General features: G+C 41.2%; 1 protein-coding gene across 5 annotated transcripts in view; it reads right to left on the reverse strand.

The window, feature by feature from the left end:
• tnrc6c1 (trinucleotide repeat containing adaptor 6C1) overlaps positions 1-22,795 on the reverse strand; it is a 40,275-nt gene that overhangs the window by 14,663 nt on the left and 2,817 nt on the right. For 4 of the 5 annotated variants that reach the window (XM_085351546.1, XM_085351548.1, XM_085351545.1 and 1 more), the window contains exons 2-4: positions 17,061-17,162; positions 16,011-16,032; positions 7,193-7,549 (exon numbers count right to left, since the gene is read on the reverse strand). In XM_085351546.1, the coding sequence (XP_085207672.1) occupies positions 7,193-7,549; positions 16,011-16,032; positions 17,061-17,123 (442 nt within the window). In that variant the 5' untranslated portion in view covers positions 17,124-17,162. Of the gene's footprint in view, positions 1-920; positions 1,032-7,192; positions 7,550-16,010; positions 16,033-17,060; positions 17,163-22,795 lie in introns of those variants that run through there. The other variant, XM_085351549.1, reaches the window with a different exon arrangement.

Consider the following 22,795-nt stretch of genomic DNA (forward strand, 5'->3'; position numbering starts at 1 on the left):
TACAGCTCAAAGTTGTCACAGGGCCTGTACTCAGTATTGGCAGTTACCCAAAGCCATTGTAATGGTGTAGTATAGGAACTGGAAAAAGCTGGATTGGAGCATCCTTATACCAAAAAGTCAAAAAAGGAATTCCATACTTGGGAACCATGTTGCAGAATGCAATCAATGACAACATCTTTTACTTACGACCGCTACACCTCAGAAAACATCCATCTACCCATACAACTGCATGCAAAAATGCTTCATCTTATTTCTCCGAGAGCGAGTAGAATGGATCAAGCAATCCGGCTGCGATTTTCAGCACTGAAACAATAAACTCTACTCCAATCATCAACCTTGCGCCACCTCACTGGCTCATTTCTGCTACATCTCAAACTGAAGCCTCTGTTGTTTACATGCGCCCTCACATGCGTGCATAGTTTGTATGCAAATACGGCGACTGTCACAACAACAGGAGGGAAGTGATAGGATGCGTGCACCAAGATGTTTTCAAGCTTACTTTAATGCTTGCAACTACAGACAAGGGAGAGAGGGTGCAGAAGAGAGCAAGGGGGAGAAAAAAAAAAAAGAAAGAAAGAAAGAAAAAGAGGGCAATGTATTTCTGACACACACAGCGCCGTCGTTCTGTAGCGTCACTCGACTGAGAAGTGCAGGGCCGCCATTTTCTCAGTCCTGAACTAGAGCCAAAAAGGCTCTGATCTCCTGTCTGGATAACCAGTGCTCCTGCTTCAACAGCACACATGCTTTCCTCACAATAACACACGCAGAACATCGTAACACGACACTGCATGCTCGACAGTGTACTGTCGCTTTAATATTTAAAAGTGCGCAAACGCAATCAGCCGAAACAACACAGGGATGGGAGGAAAAACAGAGAGCAAGAAGAAAGTAGAAGAGTGTGCAACACAGTAATGAAATACCTGTGGAGAGGTGCCTCCCGACCATCCTGTAAAGAGCTAGGTTGTGTGCAACGCAGCGACCATCCTTGTCTCAATATGTCTGCTCGGCTCGCCAAGCTTCTGAGGCTCATATCTGAAATGCTGCCAAGAAGTTGCACAGCTCTTGCACGGCATGAGACAACCCCCCCCCCATCCTCCTCCACCACCTCCCTTCCTTCCTCACCCCTCTTGCTCGGCCCCTCCCACTAACCCTGCTCTGACTGGGTCTTTCCTCTCCTATCTATTGCTTCTCTCCGGCTTTATTTATATCGCGCTCTATTCCTATCCTGATGGAGGATATTCTCCCTCTCTGGAAAAGCACCGAGACGCGGCCGACTCAGCGGGGAGGGGGAGGGGATGAGAGTGAGAGAAACAGAGGGGAGACTTTTATTATTCACTCTCAAGCCATGATGTAAAACAAAAAAGCAGGGCTCTTCTCTCCCGCCCATGCCCTCACATCTTTCAACCTTTCAAAACTGTCACTAAACATTTAGCTCCGTCTGCAATTAGTGCTGCCGCCCACGACGGAAAGCCTCTTGAATAGCGGCAGCAGGCGAAAGAGAGCGAGAGAAGCCCTTCAGAGCTGGAATGGCAATTTTCCTCACACATGAACAGACACAGGATAAGAATGCACAGGATGACAAATGTCGATTTTTGTCAAAATTTATGGCTGCAAGTCGGAAATGCAGTAATCAAAAACAGAGCTGTCACTTTGGGGAGATGGTTTCTGGACACATGAAATAAGCAAGGTTGAAGGGATCTGCTAATTTGTGTGTGATTTAGTCTGGTTCAAAACATGGTGCTGGAGTGACGCGCACAGAGACAACAGAGGAAGATACCCATGAGATAGAAGGCAGAGAGGGAAGAGGATAGGAAGAGCAGGGAGCAGCAGCTCCCTAGATCAAGGCTGCTATTGTTTACAAATGATCCCAGCACCCACACAACAAGACAATAAGTCAATGTTTAGTGGAGAACAGAGTCCCTTTATGGCTGAAGTTCAGCCCCCTGTGCCTCTCGGCTGTGAGGTCCTAATGCACGGTGAGGTCATGGCCACTCGCTCGCTTTGTGTGCTAACTTACACAAAGTACAGATGGTGCATCCAAGTAGAGGAAAAAACAAACAGCTTCCTGACAACAACTCGGATGCTTCGTTGTATATCTATTACTTTATCGTGCAGCAAACTGTAAAAGCAAAAGCTACAGTTTAAAAGAAAGCTAAAGCATTCGGATATCCAGTGGTGGGATCACTAAAATTTGAAATGTTCAAGTATTTAGTTTGTGATCCTTTAGCTTGGAAAGCTAGGTGGTCTGTGTGATTCAGGTCAAAAGCTGGTGGAGGATTGTTTGCTTTAAAAATTCTCTTTCAAAAAGCGGTTAACACACTTTGGGTCATTTTGCTGAATGCTCATTTTTCTTGATTGTAAAATGATGCGGTCTGATCTGGTACTGGACTGCCTGTGTGCCTTCTGTTCTCTGTCCTTCACTTTAACATTTGTACAACACACCTGACTAGAGGCGAGGGAAGCTCGAGTTTCCTTGCTGAAGTGGCCTTCTTTGTGCAAACAATGCTTTAACGTTTCCCTTTTCACCTTCCCAAGAAATGTACGGCATGCACAATTTGCTCAACTATGCCTTCTATTTTCTGTAAAGTACTCCTATGAACTTGACGGATGTTTGGTAATAGAAATCTGAATACTTTCACGGCCAATGTATTCTCAGAGGGTGTACTTGTGGAGGAAATGGAGATGAGGGTAGAACAAGGGAGGGATCCAGAGGAACGAAAACATAAAAGAAAGAAGTCAGAAAATGAAGGACAAAGATGGATGTTGAGAGATAGGAGGAGGAAATAATCTAGGAGGGCTATGTGGGCCTCAGCTGTACTGATCCTGGCTTAATGAAGTCCCTGAGGGGCACAGAGACTGGATGGTACAGAGCTGACAATGCATGCTGCCAGCCAGATGAATGAACTCTCTGATAAACACACAAACGTGCACCTCCCAGGAATCTGCTACCTCTGCCTATGATGGTCTCAAACGCCACACTGCGTTTGATTTGATGCATTGTAATCAGTGCAAAACATTACAGCAGTGGCAGCAGGGGTTCGTTTTATCAAACTTATTGATAGAATGGGTTTGATGCAGAAACATTGCAAAAACAATTGTTCTGCGTCATGCTATACTATTTTGAAGTCTCAGTACTACAAAACAAGACAACTAAAAAAAAAAAAAAAAAAAAAAAATTGTCTTTCCTAATTTGATATTTCCTGTTCTACTTCTGCACAAAGCAACAAAAATAACACAAGAGGGACTCAAAAATTCGGCGAATTTGTGATGTAGAAACTGTTGGGAAGTTGAATTAACTAGTTTAATTTTTATTACAATGCAACCCACTTACTGACCTTAACTGGGGCAAGTTGTATCCAACATTTCATTGCTGATATTATGGAGCATCTTTGCTCTACAAATCCTTTTAGGCACTTTTCAGCTCAGCTCACATGAGCTGATTTGATGGGGTTTTTTTCCCCCATGAGACAGAAAAATGTGTAAATGTGTTTGCAGTTTTGCACAAATTGTTAGAGGAATTGTAATGATTTTTTAAAAATTACATATCAGCTAGAGATGATGGTTAATCAAAAACGCTATTAATAGGGTTGGTAGCCACTAATGTGACACATTTTTGTTATAAGCATTACAATTCCAGTTGATAGCACGCAGAAAATGGCCCTTTTGCACACCCACACCACAACAAGATGCAAGACAAAGCTATTTAGTCACTGCATGCTGTGTTTGGGATATTCTGCAATAATGGCAAGTTTTAGTGTTACAGATTTAAGAGTTAGAGTTGAGGCAGGGTTAAACTGTATGGCAACAGTGACCCGGATATCCTGACAAGGCAAAGTGGAACAGGACACAATGCCAGCTGTCATCAACCACAGGCATAACCAGCAGATTTGTTGAAGGCAAATATAACACTCCTCAATAGATATTTGCAGCGCAGCAGTAGCAACAAAGCCAAAGTGGCACAGATAGCTTGCTAAATTCTCTGACAAACAAGGGTGAGATAAGGACAGGAGCTGTGCGTATATACATATGCAAAACCTGATTTAATGGATGCTTTCTTTGCAACTGCTTTGCCGATAATCTCAACATTATCTCAAGGGGAAAAGAATGGCAGAAGGACAATCTGTGCCTTTTAAAAAGTACACAGCAAAGACATCTGGCCATCATGTTTGGCTGTCAGTATCATCTTTCTCCTCCCTCTCTAAAGGATAAACCAGGTCAAGGTCTTTCTTCAACATGCCAGTCTTAAAATAGCTTGGTGTCATGCCTTCTCTACATGAAAGGGCCTTGGGATATGAATTGTTGCAAAGCAAAAAAACAAAACAGCAACATCAGGGAGAGAGTGATAATAATGGGAAGACTCACAGTTACACATATAATATAGTATGTGGAGCCTGACTAATCACGGATACTTTACATTCTTTACTTACAGTATGTGTGAGCATGTGTTTTGGCGTGGCAGAGGTTGAGGAAAAGAACAACCAGCACACCAGACAAAGTCAGAAGAGCAGGGACACAGTGTAAGAAAGACAAGATAGAAGAAAATAAAATTTAAAAAAAAAATCAGCGAGAGCTGATGTTTAATCACATCACAAGATGTCCCAGTCCTCTTTGAGGGGATTCCCAAGGCTCTTTTACAGCATCATCAGCAGACTTAAAGAGCACATCAAGTCTAACAAGCATGTACTCACTCTCTCTCTGCTCCACCAGACAAGCCATTAGCACATTAGCTGCACTGTCCTTTCACTTGACAAAGACGGCTCATACCACAATGTTATGCCATTTTTGTCTTAATGCAGCTTATGGGCATAAAAAACCTGATCATGTTTTAAGGGCTTTTCCCACAGAGCATTACACAAATACAAAAAGGGGGTAGCTATAAATTTTAGCACTTTCAACCATGCAGTCATAACAGTTCACCTAAACAAGTCAAGTCAAAGGGAGGCCAGGATTTCCCTATGTAATATCCTCACATATCCCTGATAGAGACAGCCGTTTAATCCAGAGAATAGCTAATAATCTTTATGACATACAATCTTAACTCTTGCCCTGAGCCTGGACTATTAAACACACCAGCTGTTTACTGTTATGAGTCAAGTTGAGCAGGGACATTCAAGTTATGACTGTTTACGTTAACATACATTCGCATGTATACACAGTGGTGCACACAGAATTACCTTTACTGCTCGTCAAAAGGCCTCATGTGGGCAGGTAATGAAATACAGTGTAAAATGAGATGGAAACATGATAAAACTAGAAGAGCAAAAGGGAACTCAGTGAAACTCGACTGAAGTTAACTAAAGAGACATATGACGAATCACAAGGGGAGATGGCGCAGAGTCATGCTTGTGCAAAACTGTCCATTTGAGCTGCCTTTAGTGTTGTGAGGTCGTTCTGTCTGTCTGTCATAATGTAATCAGTCCGTTTAAAGACGCAGAGAGAGCAAAAGCAGAGCCGAACCAGCCTGCCAGAGAGGGGCGGGGAGAAACAGCAGCTTTTACCGTAAGCCATGAGTCACTTCAGCCCACAGAACTGGATGTCTGCCATGCTAGTTCTCTCCTTCTTTCTTTTATTCCTTCTCACTCGGTCTTTCTATCTATGCCAGGTCAGGCCCACTGAGGCAGCCAGCTAGCTTGCTAGCTAGTGCAGTGTTGCTCCGCCTACAAAAGCAGGAAATACTGAAGGGATGGTCAGGAAAGCTCAAGAAAGAGTAGGAGGAAGATGATAATGGAGGAGGTGGTGGAGGTGGAGGCGGAGACAGAGACGTGGACAGGATAAACATCTTATCACCATGGAGATAAGGCTGCACTCAAACAGCAGACGACACATTTATGAGAAAGTTTGTGCTGCTCCTCAGGCATTGAAAAGTGTCCAGTGCCCCTAAAGTGTCACCAAAGAGCACCTTTTTAGGAAATAACCGTTCCCTGCCGCCACTTAAAAACACATAAGAACCTGATTTACTGCCAAACATAAAACCACAGGAAGGAGAGTACACAGACACACAAAGATAGCCAGCTGTGTTTACTTGCCATCCTTTACCCCAGTATTCCTACATCCACATCCCTAATTCCCAGACAGGCTGAATGAAAATAAACAATAGCCAGCGGCACCTGTGCATTTGCACAGCCTTGCAGGTACACTGCATGATTACCAGCACAGTGCCTTACAAAAACAGGAGTGGATACAGCCATTGCTTTTTAAGAATGCCAGAACTCTTTGGCACAGCTGAGATAAGTCAAACAGATATTAGTAGAGATCTTTGAAGAACCAACACTGTTGTTGTTGTGGCATGACATACTTTTTGACTAAGTAGCTGTAGCCAGCCAAAGTTATTATTGGAGTAGTGTTCTACATGTTGCAACTAAAACTGCAGACTTGACAGTGACTGATGGGATACACTCAAATTTGCTCGAGTACAGACTGAACCAAGAGTTTACATCCTGCAGCAATGAGTACCTGCACTCTCTAATTGTATTAAGTAACGTCAACTTTATTTTGTCTTGTTTGATTAAATTTTAGTGATGCAGACAGTGAGAGCAAGAAAGTGTTGTCCATGCAGAAGCCTGATTAAAATGTGTAGCATCTTACTATAATACACAATCTGTATGTGTGTTTGTTTCCTTGTCCATTTACTCCTCTTACAAGACCAGGATGAGGGGACACACAGGTACATTTTAGGTCCCTGAAGGTTTTTAACTATATCAAGTCTTGTGACCATGTCATGTTGCCAAGCAACAACCTAGCAACAGGGCTAAAATCAACTGTTTTTAACATTTGTGCACCTATAAAAAGCATCATCCAATTTTATTTCACGATATCTAATTTGTATCCACAAAACATGTATTATATATGACATGTTATGATGCCATCAGGTTACCTGGCAACCACCTAGCAATGTGCTAAAATGAAGAAGCATTGCTGCTCCCACAACACATTATAAAAGCAGCGTATCATTTTTATCCCATCACAAGCAGGTCAAACAATATTATAGGAAGTGCATCATCTATATGTATAACATAATGTAACTCCACTGAATTTCACTCCTCATTCTCAATTTATATCCACTTCATGTGGATAAGCTGAATATATCATCAGTAAAACAAGTAATTCCAAATAACCTCTTACGATTTATGTAATTAAACATCACAAGATTTTTTTTAGAAAACATTAAATGTACTTATTCAAACCAACAGACCTGTGGGCAAGCTGGCTGCAGTGGAAGAGGAGCAGGAAAGAGAGGAGTGTATGGCTACTGTTGCTGCTGCAGGTTCACTAGTGGTGGGACGTCCCGTGGTGATGAGAGGCAGCGTCCCCAAGGGAAGAGGCTGGCCCCGCTTTAACAGCTGCTTGTGCTCCTGCTGACGAAAGCGTGGGGGCACCTCTCTGGGCGGGTAGCGCTGCTGGAGCGGAGTCTGGGACTGCTGTGCTGTCTGCGGCTGACCTCCGGAGGGGATGCGCTTGCCATTTCCACTGCTTGGGGGTACAGATGGGATGGCACTGGGGTTGACGGGGGGAAGAGGAGGGCTGGGGTTGAGCTTGGTAGAGTCTGGCACTGATGAAATGGGTGGGGATAAGTAACAACAAGAAAACAGAAATGCAGGGATGAGGAAGGGTAAAGCAGAGCTGTTGAGCACACACTAGTACTAAAATACTATGATTAGTTGCAAATGGACTGGTCCATATTCCAAATAAATAAATAAAATCACTCGCTAGAGACCGTTTATATGACTTATATCTGACACATAACACATTTAAAGAAAACTAAAAGGAACTGCTGAATACTGCCCTCTTCCTCTATAAATTACTGTCAGTAATTCATTTTAAATGTTTTCTGTAAAGCTACTGTGGTTAAGCATTTCCTTCACTGACTCTTTTCAAAGCCCTGGATACTTTTGGAAGATTTCTATGAAGTTAAATTCAGAAAGGCTAAAGGAGCAGAAATCTATAAATGCACAAGATTTACTCAAGGCAGTGGTCAGTCCAAACAGATGGTTGTTCTTTGGAGAACCACAGGACTGTAATAACCTCGGGGTGGCACTATAAAAGAAAAAATGATGACTTTAGAGATGGCCAAGACACCCAACTCCCTCACAGCCTGTCATGGTGCCGGTTCACAGATTATATGTGTTGAAGAGGTCAAGTACCAGAAAATGGACTTAGACCTGCCTGCTACATTATTGTGGGCTATTGTCTCCATCAGGACGGTGCTGTAAAGAGCGCTGAGCACCATCAACATAAGCTGTTCATGGTTTGTGGCAGGTTATGGCCCCTGAAATGATCACCTCTCAGCGCTCTACAAAAGCCGTTAGTTATTAACTGCTTGCACGGCTGCTGAAGCAAAGTGCTCTTATCCAACTAGCTTTAGTTACCCTTAGCAACAGAGTGCGAGGCTCTCTCTGCTCTGACCAGCCATTTCTCATGGTCGAAGCCCTGCAGGGTTTCACATGAGCAGCGAAGCCTAAGAACTGCACATAATTTAAAAAACCTCCAATAACATTTATTCATGCATTCGTATTTTTATTTTTTTTCCAATTGAGGGACATTAGAAGTTGGGAACAAAACATTGGTATATCATCACTATAAAACTGGTGTGTTACAAAAGAAAATTAAACTCCAATAGTCACTCTCTTACTCCCCAGAGGAAAATATCTAGCCTCTCTGCAGCTTAAAAATGCATCATCATATCTACAATCTTGGTGTCAACTGTTGCATGCAGCTACCAGGCTAATGTGTACTTGAGACGTTTTATTGGGGATTCGTGAGAGCATCTACTATGTATTTAAAAAAAAAAAAAAATGCAACCACTGTGAAGCCTCCAGTTTAGTTTTACGCTGTCACAATCTTCATTTCCAAGAGACAGAAGAGTGAAGGGCCAAGTTAAGGCTAGCAAGCTTAATCCATATGCTGGATGGGTGCAACGCATATATGATGCTCGCCAATTAGTGAGAAGTAACAGACTAACAAATTACCAGAATTTCACAAAACTGGAGTGCAAACTCACTGGATTGGTTGCATCTTATAGAGAGTCGTGTTACCCGTGAAATCATTTGATTAAAATGCTGCAAAAACCCCCAGCACTGCAAACATGGTCAAGAAGTGACTTGAACTACTGGTAAAGGGTCTAAGACTACAATCAACTACAGCTCCAGATATCGTCACGCCTGTCAAAAAGGCGATTTGCTCTCATCTTTAAGCGTTCACAAAACACAAATTAGTTAAAATATTTATTCCCATTATAGATTTTATAAAGGGAGAAATTATCTACAGTGACCAAAACTGTGTTTTTACCACATGCAGGTTTTAGTACTTTTGGGGTAAGTGAAGGTGTAAAGCTTAATAATGGGTGATGCATCCCTTGTTTGTTCATCACTACCTAATCACACCTCTCTAAAATGTATACACTGAAATAAGAGTTGTTGCTATAAAAAACACGGCTGCTATAACCGACAAGATCCACTTGTCAAACATCAGAGCCGTGAAGTCCAAAACACCCCCAGGATGCTAATTTACAGTCGCTGAATTTGGAAATAGGCGGTCGGAAGCCACCACTAAATCAAACATGTTGGTCAGCTTGGGGTCACGGAGCTGCTCCAGAATGAGATGGATCATGAGACACAAAGCGCACTGGATAATCTCCTCAGCACATTTTATTACATAATAAAATAAGCTGGTAAACTAGAATGCAAACAGGATGCAAAAAAAAAAAAAAAAAAAAAAAGTGCTTAAGAGCTACACATACTGTACAAGAGCAGACCCCCCAAACACCAGCTGACTGGACATAATGTGCACTGAGCCACAATGGCATTTGAGCTCTTGCTGCGGGGGAAGGGGGGTCTTTAAAAACCACCAGCCAGAAGAAAAAGAAAATCTTTGTGCTGCAGCCTAACTGTATTATAAAGAGCGGGGCCTTGCGATTGGCTGACAAAATGAGTGTGTGCAAGGCAGCAGTGAATAACTTGCACACATGCGGCTAGTCCGGCATCACACACAAAAACAAAGAGTTATGTAATGCTGAGGCCCACACAGAGGGGAGAGGGCGAGATGGTGTCGTGGAAGCACACTCAGCCTTGTAAATACTCAGACATGTTCGCTCACACGTCACAAATGGCAACATTTTTCTGTGCACGTTTGTTTGTATGTGTGTGTGTGTGTGTGTGTCAGTCATAGTATGATCCAGTTTCACCCAAATCTGTCCGAGTATCTCCCTCTCCCTGCAGCTCAGCAATGTTGCGGGTGGAGGGAGAGAGAGAGAGACGACACACGCTATAGTGTTGGAGCTCGCCTCTCATCAGATCTCTCTACATCTGCTTCATTTCCTCTTCATTCTTTATCCCTCCCCACCTTCCTGTGCTCCCCTCTCCCTTTCTCCTTCACTCCCAGTGATCTACCATTATCCTCTTGTCATTATTACTGTATTAAAGGCGGCAGATGGACACGATAATTCCTGCCCAATTCTACCCGCTGAGTTTAAGAGGTGATTTCCTCTTAAAAAAAAACTGAAGACTGTTGTAGGTTATGCCACAATGTGCAATCGTAGTTATGAACATGAGCATTACACAGTTGGGACTCCATGATGTGACGTAGATTCCTCTGGAAGCTGAAGAGGGGGGAGAGCTGGCTGCCCTTTTAGCCAATCAGAGGGAAGAAACAAGGAGGGGACAGGGGAGGGAGGGAGGGAGGGAGGGAGGGAGAGCGAGCGAGCGAGAGAATCGACATTCGGGAGGAAGGGAAGGAGGCAGGGAGCGAGGATAAGTGATGAAGAGTGTAGTGTGTGTAAGAAAGTCTCCACCCCCTCGTGCACTCCTCTGTTAGCTCGAGACTCACTGCCTGAAATCAACTTGGGTCCAAATCCGCTTACAACTGGATCACCATTTGCCGGTGCTGCTTTGGTTTCTTCAGATTGCATGAGCGACACAAGTCCTCCAAATTCAGTTATCCTGATAAACTGATGATTTAATGTAAAAATATCCTTTTATTCTCAATTAAAATTCAGAGACTGATCAAGGCAGGGCTTAATAAATGTTTCTGGCAGGTGTGGTGTACAGTGCTTGTATCTCAGGCAGTACTTAGCAGCGAAACAGTGAAATAGAGTAAGAAGAGACGAGACCGACTCCTGCTGACAGCCTGTTTGCAATAACAGAGTCCTCAGCTGTGCCACTGCACAGGAGAATTCCCACTTCATCAAAGATGCACATCAAGCCTTGGCCTTGGGGCTGTGTGTGCTTCATGCAGAGGAAGCCATCCCATTTTCTATTTTAAAAGGGGTCTTAATTTCCTCAGAAACAATGATAGTATGCTTGCCTGGCTGTTTAAGAGCTAGAGGTTGTGGGCTGCCTGGTTAGGATTGTCTGGGGATATATTAAAAGAGTTGGAAGAAGGTGGAGGAGAAAGAGAGTGAAAAGCATTGGCAATCTCTCTGAGTGGAAGGAAAAAAAAAAAAGGTCTGTGACCTTGCAGACAAAGGATACTTCTGTGCAGGTGCTTGGATAGCAATGTGCAGAAGAACTGAAGACTAGCGAATGCAAGTACTCATTACAAGGTAAGTTAGTTTTAAAACTGTCCTAACAACAATACGTGATGAATGAATGTTTTCAAATGATGTTCCTCTGAGTCGCAAACCAATTTTCAAAAACATAATTAATATATTAACAGTACTGTGCAGCCTGTACAATATTTACAAGTATATATTAAATACTATCAGTATTCTCCTCCCCTATATGTACAATAATAGCATGCTAATAATCATTCTCACTGCTCTGTTCCTTCATTGAAGTGGTTCGTCTCGCTCTTGGACAGAGTACATACTGAAATGCAAGCCTTCTATAACTGAGCCTTTAATCCCACAAGTTAGGCCATGAATGGAGCTTTATAAACTAGCTAAAGAAAATCTCGCTGCTGTAAACAGGATTGCTGTTTGCTTATTGTCCAGTATGTTACATGTGTTCAATCTAACAGCCAGGCCTTCTTGTGACTAAGAGTGAAATCCTGTTTGATGCCTTTGCATCATTTGCCTCCAAACTGTCACAGCACACCACTTTAACGGAACTGAAATAGAAGAAAACACACATGCTGCCTATTTCTAGAAAAAAGTAGCAGAAAGAGTGAATCGTGAGGGAGGAACGGCGGCATGTCTTTGAGGCTCTCCGTCTCATTTTTCCTGTGGGCTTTAAAATGTGAGCAGCGAGCCTCACAAGAGAGAAGATTAAAGGGTTTAATTAGAAGTGAATAAATACGACACTGTAGTTAAGAGGGAAACCCGTCACTGCATTACATTCCACACAGAGAAAAATGCTGTTTAAAAAAAATAATAATAATAATAATAAGATTTTTAAAAAATATTTAATATCTGACAGCACAGTGCAGAGAACGCAAGGTTGTGATGGTCAAAGCGTTAATCAAACGGTAACTATGGGTCTGAATATATAATCTCAGGATCGACATTCACTTCCAGCTCTTAAGTGTTTCTCTCCAGACCTACTCTCCACCTGCAGAAGAGCTCCACAGGTTGAAGTAGGGGGGATCTCAGAAGACAAAACAGCTCTTGTGCCAGCAGCTGCAGGCAGCCCAGATTCCAGCGTGTTATGATTTACAGGAACCGAAGTGTGAAAGACAGTGGAACGTCCTGTCCTCCTGACCTGGGCAGCCCCTGCTGAGCCCGAAAAATGGTTCAGTCTCACATAACAGCGTCAAACTGAAACTGCAACAAAGAAATGCCACTTGGCACTTATGTTACAAGTATCTGTTTCGCCACATTCAGGGGCTGAAAATGCTTAATTTGTCAAACACATTCTAGACATTTTTGTTTGCCACAGACTTGACCTTTGCAACTTCTCCAATAAAGCTTCCTTTCAGATTGCAGCTCACTAACCAACCAGTCCACATCCACTTTTTGACAGGCTAAACTCAGCGTGTGGGTATATTTCAAGAAAAGACACACACATACACAAAAAAGATCACGCGTGAATTATATAGCACACAAGTGTTTTATCAAAGACCCTTTCACATCTGAGTGTTGCTAATTAAATTGTACCGTAATGTCAAAACCCAAGCCCATCTGTCAGTTGTCATAAATATAATGGCTCAAGTGACAATATGCAATGACAACAGGCTCATATGCACAATTTATGGTGTAAATACAGCTGAACACAGCTGTTACTTGTGTTGTTCCTTAAAGTGCAGCTTATCATTACCAGTACTGCATTCATTTAAGCTGTGCTGCTCGGGATAAGACATGCAGTGGTATAAATTTCCCCCCTGATCGCACCACAATTTATGGCTCTCTAGCACAAAGCGCTGGGCGTAATTAAGCGAATGTGAAACGGCAAATTAATCTGTTATGAAATTACTGCCACGACACTACTTTGTAATGTTATCTTTTATTGCACTATGTAAATGTGCGCCTTGATGTGCATGCATGTTGTCCCCAGTCTCTGATAGGGACAAAAATGCACAGCATGGATAGGCACACAATAGCTCATTAACCCCTAGAAATGAACTCTAGAGTAGCTTGTTGATGGTGGATGTGCACAATGCTTATTACTAATAGACTCATCTATTATTTTTCTTTTTAGGGTGCGTCGCTGACACCATGAGTGCGGCCCAGCACACACTGTGATAAAGGTCTCTGTGATACTCACATCACAGCGTTGCTGCCATGCTTCATGGCTTCCCCACACCATTAAAGCTGTTTGAGCATCTTTAGTTTAAAAAAAAAAAAAAAAAAAAATGCCACATGCCAGTAGATACATCCTACACATGTTACACGTGTATGTTTTAGGCTGGTTTCCTGGGGTTATGCAAAATTAATCAATCATACAGTAGGACTTTAAATACTGTAAAATAGAGCGATAGATATAGAGACAGACAAATATAGATCTCTCTCTCATATCTCTTTTCTCTATATATCTATGTGATGCCTTCTTGAAAGTATAAAAATAGTGATTTCTGTGACTGATATTAGATACTGAAATGGTGTGGATATGCTAAAATACCTGGCATCGTAAATGCTCACATTTGGTTCTCATTTTTCAAAATCATAGAATTTGCCTACAAGTGGACAGACCAGCTTTTCAAGCAGTCTCAGCCCAGATATTTTATTGTGTTTGGTCATCTGACAGCTTATACTCCAACCCCAAATGTCCAAACAGGCAATCACACTAGATTGTTTTAACTGAACCTATTGTATCTGGAGGTAAATGTGATACGTTTAGTTAACAAATATTACAGCACTTTCAAGGATGCTGAAGCAAAGGAGTCTGTAGTAGCTGTGATATAAAACCATATGCGTAACGGTGGATTTGCACAGACACAGAGCATATATATGCTGTTTGTGTTTGCAGGTCACATTAGGAGACTGTAAGAGTGAGAGCGTGTGTGTCATAAAAATGAGCCAGTAGAAATATCCTACAAAGGGGCCCCTCAGCTGTGCCGGCAAACAGGAAACGGGAGTGCATTCTCACAGTTTCACATAGCTCTGCCCATTTTTGTGTGTTCTCAAACACTGTTTTCCTGCACTCTCCCAAATCAACCAGAGGCACCAGCCACCTCTCTACATTTCACACAAATAAAAACCACAACAATTTCTTCCATCTCTGTTCCTTACAGCCCACCTTTTTCTCTCCTTCCTCCTTCTCTGGTCCCAGGGCGGGCCTCAGTGCTAGACCAGACAGGAGGTGGTGTAGTGTTACTATGGCGCTTGGGGTCTTCCTGGAAATCTCCTGTGTATGAATGCCTGTTTATTCAGCCTCCGCACTAGCCCTGCTCTCCTAATTAGCTCCCACTGTACCTTACACTAGTATCAGACACAATCTGCCTCTTTTAGTTGATTAGTCAATTAAGATTCGTGGTGTCTTTCAGAAAAAAAGACAACTGTTTCAGCCCCTTTTCACGATCTTTTCCAGTCATTAATAGATAATAACTGCAGTGCCTCGTTAACTGCCACAGTAATATTGAGGTAAAGACAATCTATAATCTGTGTGATCTTCTTCAGAAATGATCAACATGAGCACAGTGCAACAGAAAAATATGTAAAAGGTGCTAAAAAGTCAAGTGTGATAATAGAAAAGCCTGTTATAAATGGTGAATTTTAGATCTGGTACTTAATAGGGGTTAAGATAAAGAGTTGAAGTGTCAAATAAATACTATGAAAAGAAACGGCATGTTATATGTGCTAACACTCACTAATAACTATTCTCTTTCTACCCTTCAGGCCATCCTGTCAGCATCTTTGAGCAGTTCTAATCAGATTTCCCGCTGCCTATCCCTCATGACACATTAAGTCCCTCTCCCATCTGCTTGCTCATGCCGACATGAAGATCTGCTTCCAGGCTAACTGACTGTCCACCACATCCTACCTGCTTCCCTCTGATTGTTAAAACCACTGGCTTGGGGAGACAGTGAAGAGAGTGGGTCTGTAGCTGCCACAAAGCAGGAGTTAAAACCTGCAAGCTAAGTGCAGTCTTCACTACAAAACTACATTTCTAGGCATTTTTATTCAGATGGTTTATTTGTTGGGTTTTTTTTCTCCTTCAGATTTTCTTCCTCTCCTCTACCCTCTGAGGTAAGCCTGAGGACCCCTATGTGGAGGCTTTGAGAGGAGATGGACCATTCTTATGCTTCTTATTAGGTTGTAGGTAGTAGGCTCAGGTAGTACAGCAGAGCTGGTGGCCAGTAATGTTTTCAGTTGCAATATATTTTTCAACTTTAAAAGCAAATCCTTCATAATCAACAGCATAGCAATGAGCTGAGAATCAACTGACGCCTAGTGGCAAAAAGGTAGAACTGCATATACTGTGTGGTTCCCCTTCTGACAACAATGTAACACCCTCACACAGTCAGTGTCCTTCCTGCTATCACAAGATATCACACAGACTCGCAGCAAAGGTCTACACTGACAACTCCAGTATTAAAACATGCATAACAGACGCTCCTTTTATTCTGTGGTAAAGAAATCAAATGAGTCTTTCTTTGATGTTGTGCATCAATTGTACAAAAAACAAGCAGCAACAACTCACCTTTGGTAATCTGCTCTGTGGCCTGAAAAAACAAACAAACAAGTTAACAACAGATCAAACTTAAAATGATAAGATAAACATGTAATGCATTCCATGTAAGATCCAGAAAACAGTATGCGGTTTTGCATGAAATAATTTTTAACATTTTTGCTCATGATCCACGCAACAGTAATGAAGCAAACTAGTCAGGGCAATGCTAAGGGACAGGTAGTGCTCGTGTATTTAAACACTAAATTGATTAACGCTCGACACATTTAAGAGCTCCAAACAAGATTTAGTTTGCCGTGGTTTGACTGCTGGCACTCGCCTCATTGCAAGACGGTGGAGTTAAGTCCATCTGACAGATGAGGACCTGATTATTGCTGTGTTATTTAATTGAATAGTGTAAACTGTATTATTTATTAAGTTAATGAGGGAAAACTAGCCTGTAGCTTGTACTTTTTCCAGCACTAGCAAAAAAAAAAAAAAAAGCTTAAGCACAAGCACAACAGATCGCTAGAAGAGGACTTAAGGTTAGGGGATATGAATATATAAATGTGCTGACATAGGAGCTCTATACACCGAAAACACTTATAATGTAGAGCTGTGCCTGGCCTTGTACTACATAGCATACTAGCATCTAAAATACTACAAATGCCAACAAGCTTGTTCTTTTCACCATAGAATAATCTGTAATTATTTATGATTGCTTTAGTCTATAAAATGTAGACATTTTATCCTAAAATTATAATTAGAACTAACAAAAAATATTTTCTGTGTAACCAAAACAAGCAGCACAACAGGTCAAATGTTGCTTGAGCCCTTGTAATGGAGACTACAGACAAAGAGGAGTCCCTGCATTAAACACAAAGTTAACTGGAAACTGGTTAAAAATAAAACATTAATAATTATAAAATCACTCCAATCCCTACCCAAAATCCAGCTGACTGCCAGTAACTGCTGCAATTAGCTGGAGTTTACAGTATCTTATCATATGATAAAGAACAGGAAGGAACAATTACAGCAACATGATAAAAGCATGTGGGTTTCAAAAACACTCTGCAAGCCTACCTTTTTTTGAGCAGCCTCTTTCTTTTTCTTCTCGTCTTGTTTTTTCTTTTTCTTATCTTCCATCAAATGGTTCTCTTCTTGTATTTTTGCTTCTTTTCACAGCTTAAATAAAAAGAGAGATGGAGAGAGATGGACAAGGTTTTACCCCAAGAACCGGTCAAAGAGAGGAGTACTTTGGCTCAGCAGAGTGAACACAGATGAAAGTGATTTCTTGACATTTTCTTTTCAGCTGAATGGTTCATTTTATCAGTCTTCAAACTGAAATCAGTGTGTCAGTAGCTGCGTTTGTAACACGTGACGATATGTGGACTAGTAACACACTGAAATCACTGTTAGCTGAGGTGAATAGTTTTGATTATCGTCAACTCCAAAATCCAAATTCAATCAACATCTGTTCAGGATCTTCCAGAACAACCCCAAACCAATCAGGGTTAACTGCAACCCACAGCACTCAAAATGATCCACTGCCAAAGTTCTAATAGTACCTACTCAGCCCAACCTGGTTTCAGTTGTTTCCTAATACAATTGTGAATGGGGTCATTACAGCAATGTGGCTGAAAGATGTGACGTCATTTGGATAGAAAAACAAAACAAAACAAAAAACCACAAAAAATAAAATAAAATAAAATAAAATATGGTGGATGTCAAGGTTATAGTATACCTGCTTCTCAGTTTATGGCTTTTTCTCAGACTCTGGGACATTTCTCATATACTCGGGTTTGAAAAACTGAAGTTTTGATTTTCATGAAGCCACTCTCATGACTCATTGAGTGACGCCACTAACTAGCCAATTGGTGGCGTGCAGTCTGTTAACGTCACAGAACCCCAGCTGAGTAGGTACTAAACAACCACCTGGTACCAAGTACTCCAACCTAATGTAAAAACCCTAAAAACCAAAAGTCTTGTCATTTAGCTTCAGCTGACTAAATGTCATAAGATTATGACAGAATAAATCTAAAGTTCATTCACTTGACTTAAGAGTAAAAGTTTGTTGTGATTTTATAGGTAAGAGTTACTCGGCACGTTTACAGATTGATATCAAGAGAAATAAAACAAAAGCAAAATGTGTCCATATGTCCACTCTTCTCTTCTTTCTCGCAGTTTTATGAGAAAGAGCATGGGAGCTGGCTGCCACCCTGTTTATTGGGATAGATCAAATTTCCTTTCTAATCTTACTGCACAAAAAGATTGAAAGTGATCCAATCAGAAGCAAACTCATCCCGCCTTTCTAAACAATTTAATTTGTTAATTTGTAACTCTGATTTGATCTAGTCTCTCCAGAACACTTCCATCTTGTTTTTATTCATCACTGTTTTTGTACTCGTGCATTCATTTTTATTTAGTCATCGTCTTGCTTCTGTTAAGAGAAAGAAAGAAGAAGAAAAAAAAAAAAAAAAAAAAAAAAAAGGCTGACAAAAACTATCACAGAAATTATTGGTCAATGAAATTAAGACTGGACCCATGTCCATGGCACTTGTTTTGGTGGTAAACATGAGGCAGGTGCTTGTGAGTGACTCGTCCACAATCCACAGACGTAAGACTGTGAGTTTATTTCACATTCCACTTTTAAGCAGCATATTTCTTTAAGTGTGCAAAGATGTGTGCATACGTTTTTCAGTTGTCTTTAGGTTTTTTTCTGGAAGCTATTAGGAAGGCATTGTGGGTTTAGCATGTTGGTGCTCTTAAGTTGAGCCTGCCGCTCTTTAGTCTACACACACTCTACAAGACCAACAGATTCTAACACAAATAATGTGTTCGCACTACATCGAAACAAAAATCTCAAAACCTCGGGTTGTACCCTGCACTTTTAGTTTACGGTCTTGAGGATTTAAATGTCGACAACTCAAGCTGAAAACCATCTGCCAATGGCCTATTGTTTCACACTAATTCGGTGGCCTTTTCAAAGCATGAGTGAAACAGGATGGAAATGTGCACTGATTTCATTTCAACCTTCCTGATTCCTTAGGTCCCCAGCAACACACCCAGCAAGTGTCAAGATCATCAGATAAACGGCTGGTATGAAAAAGCAAAGATGACACTGACACACAGACATACACACAGAGATTCCTTCATTTCTTATGAGCTACAAAAGCATCCAGCATCTATATCCAGCCTACACCAAGAAATGAATAAATAAATTACAGCTAGAAACAGTGTTTTAAAAGAAGGACATAGTAAAAATGAATTGGCCTGGAAAAAAAAAAAAAATCATATATACATTTGAAAGTCAAGTTGCTTGAACCACAAATGTGAAACTGCACATAAAACCTTCAGCTTTTTTTCCCCCTGCCAAGCCTAAGCTGCTGCAGGCGACAGCGATATGAGCCACTGCCTGGCAACAAGCGCTCCCGGAGGCCCGAGGTGAGCAGTCAGGTGGAGATAGAATGCGCCCTGAAGTGCTGACAGCGCTGACATTAGTCTGGTTGTAGAAGTTCAACAATAGGACTTCAAAAAAAAAAAAAAAAAAAAGAACAGAAAAAAGAAAGATGAGCTTGGGCAAGTAACACATAAGTTTCCAATTAAGCAGCTAAGTGAGGATTTTAAAGCATGTCTTTAAACCATGGGTTCAAGAGTACTTCGTAACTATATAAATGACTTGCTTATTGCCTTTACTGAATGTTTTTTTCCCTTAAACTCTATGTCAAAAAAAAAAAAAAAGTACCAAAACATAGAAAAACAACAACCACAGTGCCGGAGATTATACCTAGGTATGTAATTGTGAAACACAGGTTTTCTGAGCTCTCTTTCAAATATTGTTTGACAACAAAACTTTCTTCCCTTTCATAACAGAGAGAAGAGAACTGCTGTCTCATCTCACTTCAGAGATCTGCATTATTTTTTTTTAAACCACAACAGCCACAAGTGAAATAGAAGGAGCTGCTGTGAACATTTTTTATATTTAAAGAGAGAAAAAAAGACAGTACATTTGTCTTGTCAACAGCAGCCTTCAAAAACATCCTGCGATTAGGTAACGGCACACTTTAATGAGCTAAACCTCAATATCATGCAATTTTTATAAACTCAATTGCCAACAACTTCAATAATATCGCTCAATCAGTTCAACACATGCCCTTAGCTGACTCTGATGCAGGCAGGCTGTGTCCAAAGAGCAGCAACAAGAAGGCCCCGTATTATAAACTGTAGCTCAGATTGTGAGCCTGACCAAACCATGCAAACACAGAGCTCCCATAAACTTGGCTATTAATTCATAACTGTAATCACGTAATTTTTTTCTCTAACTGGCTGATACGGAACCTGCTGAGTACAGCTGCCGAGCTAAATTTAGCAGGTGCTGCTTGTTTCAAAGGCATCAGTGGGATTTGTGTCACGTAGGATCATGGGAGAAGGGAGATGCTCCAGTTAATGTGAGCTGGTGTCAGCCACCAACCCACATGAGGAGCAGAGCGAAGCGTCAAAATAAAGTAAGTAAGAAACATTTGGTCCCTAAGCAGGATGAAGGATGTCTCCCTCAATGAGAGCTGTCGCTTAGCATCTTGGGCTACGTCCACACTAATAGTTTTCTCTCCGTTTTGGCCTCCCGTCCACACTGAGACGGCGTTTTCCCCGAAGGAAAATGCAGCATTTTCGACTTGTGCGTCGCAGTTTGGACAGCAAAAACTGAGACTTTCTAAAACGATGATACGTGTTAGTCATATGGTGCAGTCATGTGACCAATTAAACTAAGATAGCAGAGGGCATTATACAGCAGTTGTTTTGTTTTGTTTGCTCTCAATTTTGACAGCCCTATTAAAGAGGAATATCAGTTTGTACATGCTTCAGATAGCTATGATGCAAAATTCAGAGTTGATTCTCACTATAGGTGTGAATGTGAACATGAATGGTTGTCTCTGGGTGTCAGCTCTGTGACCGACCTGTAACTGGTCTAGGGTGACCTGCGACTTTAATGTGCGCTAAATAATATTTGTATTTGATTTAGGGCTGCACGATTTTGCATAAAATGAGAATCACGATTTTTTGGCTTAGAATTGAGATCACGATTCTCTCACGATTTTCTTTTCCAGTATAAATATTTATTGCACTTATTAACTGCACATCAACTTCGCAACAGTTGAGACTGAACATAAAAACAATAAATGTCTCACGTTTTGTTGTTGCTGCAAAATGTTGTACTGCTTGAAATTCCGTCTCCACCGTTGCTCGACGCTGCGTGTATAGAGCAGGTAGTGCAACAATAGAAAAATAGTTGCGGGACGGCACTGTGTAGCGTTTGTCTAGGGTGTTGATCATTTTCCTAAATCCCTTGTTTTGCACAGTGTTGATGGGAGCCATATCTTTGGTCAGGTGATAAGTAATAGCCTCCGTAATTTCTTTGTGCCTGCGGGAGTTCGACGGGTATAGGGAAGCGCTGTATAAGGTTCCCGTTATTGATGTTTGGGTGGTTGACCGGGACGGATTTTCTCCTGTCACTTTCTCGTCATCCCTGACGTGTTCTCCGTTGTTTTTTCCCTGCTAATTTTAGCATCACACGGCACAGCTTCTGTATCACGTGGTATAAGGCTCCGCCCTTGTCATTTGTTGAGCAGGAAGGGTGAGCGCTTGTTTTCATGCAGATTACGTCCCGGATCAAAATGCGGTACAATCACCGTCGTCCTTTTTTTTTTTTTTTAATCGTTGTCATTTGGAAATGAGATCGCACATAAGTATGAATCGAGATCACGATTTTCTAACGATTAATCGTGCAGCCCTAATTTAATTCACTGCTGAATTTGTAAGTTTGCTCACTTACAAAGATATGAATGGTCTGTAATTTTGAAAACATATCCTCCAAGGGTTACAAAGTGGTAAGATGTTTCCTGTAGTTGGTCACCATGTTTGCACATATCTCCAGGGGGATTTTGAACCACTCCTCTTTATTGTAACTCCTCAAGTCCTTTATCTTTCTTGATTTTGCTAATGTTACTATGACCAAACAACTCTTTCTCCTCATCTCTGCAAGTACATAAATTCTTTGTGTAGATGTATGCACTTTGACTACGAGAGCTATCTGGAGATCCGGGGATGAAATATGGAGCATCTTGAAAACTTCTCTCTCTCTAATCTATTTCCATGCTGCAGCAGCTGATCCTGAACAAATTGGGAACTGCCTCAAATCTTTGAAACTTGATTTTCTTTACATTTTTTTTTTACCCCACTTACTTTCAAGATCTTTAAAAAGAAAGAAAGAAAGAAAGAAAGAAAAAAATAAAAAAATCACAGGTATCCACAAACTTATTCCCCATGATGACCCCTGAACCTGGTAAATCAATAACAAAAACAACAGCAACATTAAAGCAATGAGATCAACAGATCCTAGAAGCCAATTCAGGTTGCACTTGTCACTGCTTAAAGAGACTGCAATCACTCACCTAATCTGAAACAGCTGATCCTAATTTTAGGGATTTGAAGGTGTGAAACTAGTCTGTGTATACCAACTTATTTCAGTGTGACTTGTCAAATATTTCTTCATTACTGTTCATTTGAATGAAGAAAATGAAGTGATTTTAAGTCTCTGTTAGTGTATAGCACCTTTCTTAATAGGCACTGATTCAATGAAGATCTGGATCAAATAAATCACAAAAAAAGCAGTCTTAATGGGATGTACTTTTAACAAATGTGCAACACGAATATGCTATGAATCTGTAGTGGCAAAGCACTGCTCATGATAAGGACACCGTTCAATAAGCTCAGCTCTGTTGTGGAATTACACCCTCCTGTCAGAACAACAGGATTAGAGC

This window comes from Diplotaxodon limnothrissa, linkage group LG4 (assembly GCF_057381915.1).
Source record: "Diplotaxodon limnothrissa isolate DT_005_m linkage group LG4, D_limnothrissa_male_GT1.1, whole genome shotgun sequence".
Taxonomy (NCBI): Eukaryota; Metazoa; Chordata; class Actinopteri; order Cichliformes; family Cichlidae; genus Diplotaxodon; species Diplotaxodon limnothrissa.